This window comes from Durotheca rogersii (genome assembly GCF_024521655.1).
Source record: "Durotheca rogersii strain YMJ 92031201 chromosome Unknown GGS23scaffold_20, whole genome shotgun sequence".
In the NCBI taxonomy this organism is placed as follows: Eukaryota; Fungi; Ascomycota; class Sordariomycetes; order Xylariales; family Xylariaceae; genus Durotheca; species Durotheca rogersii.
The window spans coordinates 153,971-157,832 of record NW_026251251.1 but is presented as its reverse complement, the minus strand read 5'-3'; the positions used below and the strand labels follow the sequence as shown (position 1 = coordinate 157,832).

General features: G+C 56.3%; 1 protein-coding gene across 1 annotated transcript; it reads right to left on the bottom strand.

The window, feature by feature from the left end:
* Positions 1–402: 402 nt before the first annotated feature.
* On the bottom strand, positions 403–3,522 carry GGS23DRAFT_598853 (uncharacterized protein; the record flags this gene model as incomplete). The annotated part of the gene is made up of 2 exons (XM_051518841.1): positions 403–3,397; positions 3,467–3,522. 2 exons carry the CDS (start codon positions 3,520–3,522, stop codon positions 403–405), a joined length of 3,051 nt encoding a protein of 1,016 aa, XP_051369676.1.
* Between the last annotated feature and the right edge of the window lie 340 nt (positions 3,523–3,862).

Below are 3,862 nucleotides of genomic sequence, written 5' to 3'. Positions count from 1 at the left end.
TAACTTGCTTGAACTCCCATGACATGAATGAGTACAAAGGACATAGCAACCTGAGCAATAGGGGGAAAAAAAAGTGCGTTGAAGAAACTACATGACCGGCCTCTCTTTCTGTCTGCAAACTAACGGGATGATGCTCCCTGCTTGACGAACTCGCAGCGCCTGGTTTATAAAAATACACCTATTAAATGTGCCGTCCCGCGAAAATGCACTGCCGCCGCCTTTTGTCGCCGCCCTAGTCAACGAATAAAGGACGAAGGACGGAACGATGAGGAAGAAGAAAAAGAAGACGGGTAAGACGGAGCAGGAGAAGCGGATGAAGAGGAGGAGGGGAGGAGGGGAGGAAGGGGGGAGAGGAGGAGAGGAGGAGAGGGAGAGGGGAGTAAGACGAAAGAAAAGGAAATGCTAGAAGAATACCTTGTCGCCTGTTCCGCGGAGCTTGCTCTTCCCCTTGCTGAATAGCTTCATACCAGACTTCACACCCTTGTTGCCAAACGCTCCTGCAGCGTGTAGAAGCTCCTTGCTCTTCACCCCAACTTGGTGGTTACCGGAGCCAAACCCAATCGCGGGTTGCAGGTTGTTGCCCGTTGGTGGTATTCCGAGCTGCCCAGTAGGGGCACCTTGGGTGTTGGCATTTGGGTGTACGTGGCCGTCGGGTGGAGATGTTCGGCCAGGCGTTAACGAGGAACCAAGCGTCGCCGCTGTTCCCTGATCAATCTGGCTCTGCATATACGCGACCCAATTCGACAAACCCGATTCGATCGAGTAAAACTGGGTTCGCGTTTCGTCGAACTTCCGAATCCTCTGCTCGATAGACACGATATTGAGAATGTCCCGGAAGGCCATGATCTTCGCCTGCGAACTCGACTGGACGGCAGGCGGCGGCGCAAGCGTCAAGTCAGGTTGTCTTCCCCATACAGGATGTCGTTCCTCGGAAGATCTACTCGAGTATGATTGCGTGATTATCTTCTCCTTCTCCTCGGCGAAGGAAAGGCGAGATGCATCAGCGACAGCAGCTTGGACCGAAGGTTTCCTCTCTGCCGTCGTCGAAATGGGCGAAGGAGGATCCAGCTCCGAGGGTGATGGATCTCCAGGAGCTTGGCTACTGGCCTTAGAGACTTGGTGGGATACGGTGCCAGTAGCCTCAGGTTGAGCCTGTAGGGTGCCGAAGGAGGGTGCCGTTGCGCCGACTTCTGCTGCTCCCGGTGTTGACTCATTCTTGTCTGGGTTAGCTGAATCTAATCCGAGCGAGAGCGCCGACCCTTTCAATTCCGTCTCGGCGAGCTTGTCGTCGACCGGCTCCGGCGGACCAGCCTCCCAGGAAAATTGTCTTGGCCGAGTGACAATCCTCGGCTCCGGGTTTCTCAGTGGACTTAGCGGGGCGATTTCAGGAAAGAAATCCTGGTCAACGTCAATGCCAGAGGCGGGTAAAGCCTCGCCAGAACGGTGCTCGGCTCCCTGGTGGCCCTGTTTGAGAGTATTGCTGGTCTCTTGAATGGTCTTCTCCTCAACGGAATTCAAGTAATCGTCGTATACGTCGGATAGGTAAGTGCTCTCCCGGGTCGGTCCACGCTTGGCCGCATCGGAGGAGTCGTGCGAAGAGCCTAAAACAGCGCCGTCGCCGGAAGTAGCCGCGGGGCTTGAACTTAGAGACTTTATGATCTCTTCTCTTAGCTTGTCGCTCTCCTTCTCCGGGGACGCGGTATCAATCGTGCTCATCGTAGACTTTCGCTGCTGTATTGTCGGCGTTACCAGGTCTGTAGGGGCATTCAAAGGTCGATGTGGGTTCAAGGGTGCTGTGGGGGTAAAGCCTGATCCCGTGGACGCCGCGCTTTGTTGGGTGGAAGGAGATTGCTGGGAGGACGAATCCATATAGACGGAAGAAGGCGGCGCCGGCTCGTTTTGTCTACGGTCCCCTTCCCTGTCGATTTGCGCTATATCGGACGCCGCGACGAGCGAGTTTTCCGTCTTCAAAGGCGGAAGAGACTGCGGCGTCGGATGGTAACCCAGCCCGGAGGCAACCACTTTCGAAGCCACTACGTTGTCATGCTCTCCAATAGGCCGACCAAAGGTATCGCTCCGAGACTCGTAGAAAGCTTTGGCTTCCGCAACCGTCTTCGATGTGCCTGGCGCTGATGGGAGCTGTCTAAGAGTTGTGGTCGGCTCGATATCAGCGGATCCGGCGTGGGCAGCGCCGATTGGAGGCACACTGTCCTGGACATCGCCGCCCGAGGGCGCCGATGCGACTCCTCTAGGCCTTTCCACGGATGACGGATGTCCGGAACCAATAGAGACAGACTCTGATACCCAAGCGCCGGGCAGGTGGGGTCTGATCGGGGCAGATTGCTGAGACTCGACCAGTGACTGGCCCTTCTTCGGCTCCAAGGCGCTTTCAGATGGAGGCATGGCTATCTCGGGGCTCGGTTCGAGCTTGGGGCCACCCAAAACACTAGGTGGTTTGCTTCCAGAAAGTCCTATAGCGTCACGTCGCTTATCATCCAGTCCGATCGGCGAGCCAAGGTTAGTGTTTGCCGAAACGGCTTGTTGTTGACTACCCGACACTGGCGAAAAGGAACTGAACTTCCCGGAGCTCGAAAAAAAGTCGTCGCCAAACCCGGACATTCGTGCTAGATCGGGCAACTTGGGGCTGGTAGAGAGGCGGTCCGGATTCGGAGGTTGTAGGCCTGATTCGGGCTTGCGTTCAGTATCCGAGGCTGTCAATCCCGTACCGTATCCTTCTTTCTGCTCGTCGACGGGGCCCAGCGCAGACCTCGGGCCGCGAGAGAAGCCGGGACCGCCGTAGCTTTCTAGATTCGGCCTGCTCGTCTCCTCAGGTCTCTGTTCCTTTTCGATTTCCTCGCCAAACCGGTCTGCTGGCTTCGAAGGGTTGCCCAGCACCCTATCTGGGGACGCTGCTCTCGGGTCCGTCCACGACCTTGTAACGGAATGAGGGCCCGGCTGAGCGCCAGGCCTTGAAGCCTCAACATCGGGGGGATCCACGCTGCTCTGGCGAGGGTACTGCGGCAGCCCAGACGCGGAACTTTGCGCAGACGACGAAGTGACTTCGACGGGGTGATATCTCGAACCGAGGCCCGTCTGCAAGTGTAGCGACGGTGGGCCGCCAGGGTTTCTCGATCCGAAGGAGCGAGACACGTTGGAACTAACATCGGGTGCGGTTTGGGGAAAGGTCCGGGATGAGGGTAGGGTGCTCGCCGAGTATTGTTGTCGCAATTCGGCCACTCTCGAGGCAGGTGGTTGCTCGGGCTCCTCGTATTCGTCCTCATATTCATTTCCCCAATCATCGCCATCATAACTCTGAACTTTTGCCTCAACCCATTTCCTCGTCTTGGTCCGGTTCATGTTCGTCTTATAAGAACTTGAGTTGGGAGTCGAGGGAGTCCTATCCGGATCGTATACAGGTTAGTGGCGAGTATCGATACAGCCCGGGGCGGGGGGAGGGGGGGCTCACATTGGGGAGAAGGGGCTGTTGCTCCGAATAACATTGTTATATGTCCCTTCATTCATGGCGACTCGTCCGGAAAGATGCCTTTCTTTATTGCGACATAACCCCCCCAATATTTGTCCGGGTTACTTGTGTATTGTATCTCGGACTCGGAAATGAGTGGTAGGACAGAAGGGCAGGAAAGAGACAACAACAATGGCCCCGAGCAGGCCGAACGTCTCAGGCGCCGGACCAGGCCCAACAGATTCCAAGGCAAAGGCAGTATGCGCTACACAAGTAATCTGGTAAGCTCTTAGGGAATACTAGAAGGGGGCTCTCGTTGGGGGGGGGTGGCAGAAGCGGTTCCCGAAGGCCTTGATCGGAGACGGATAGGGCAGGAAAAGGATATATAAGAGGGGTCTC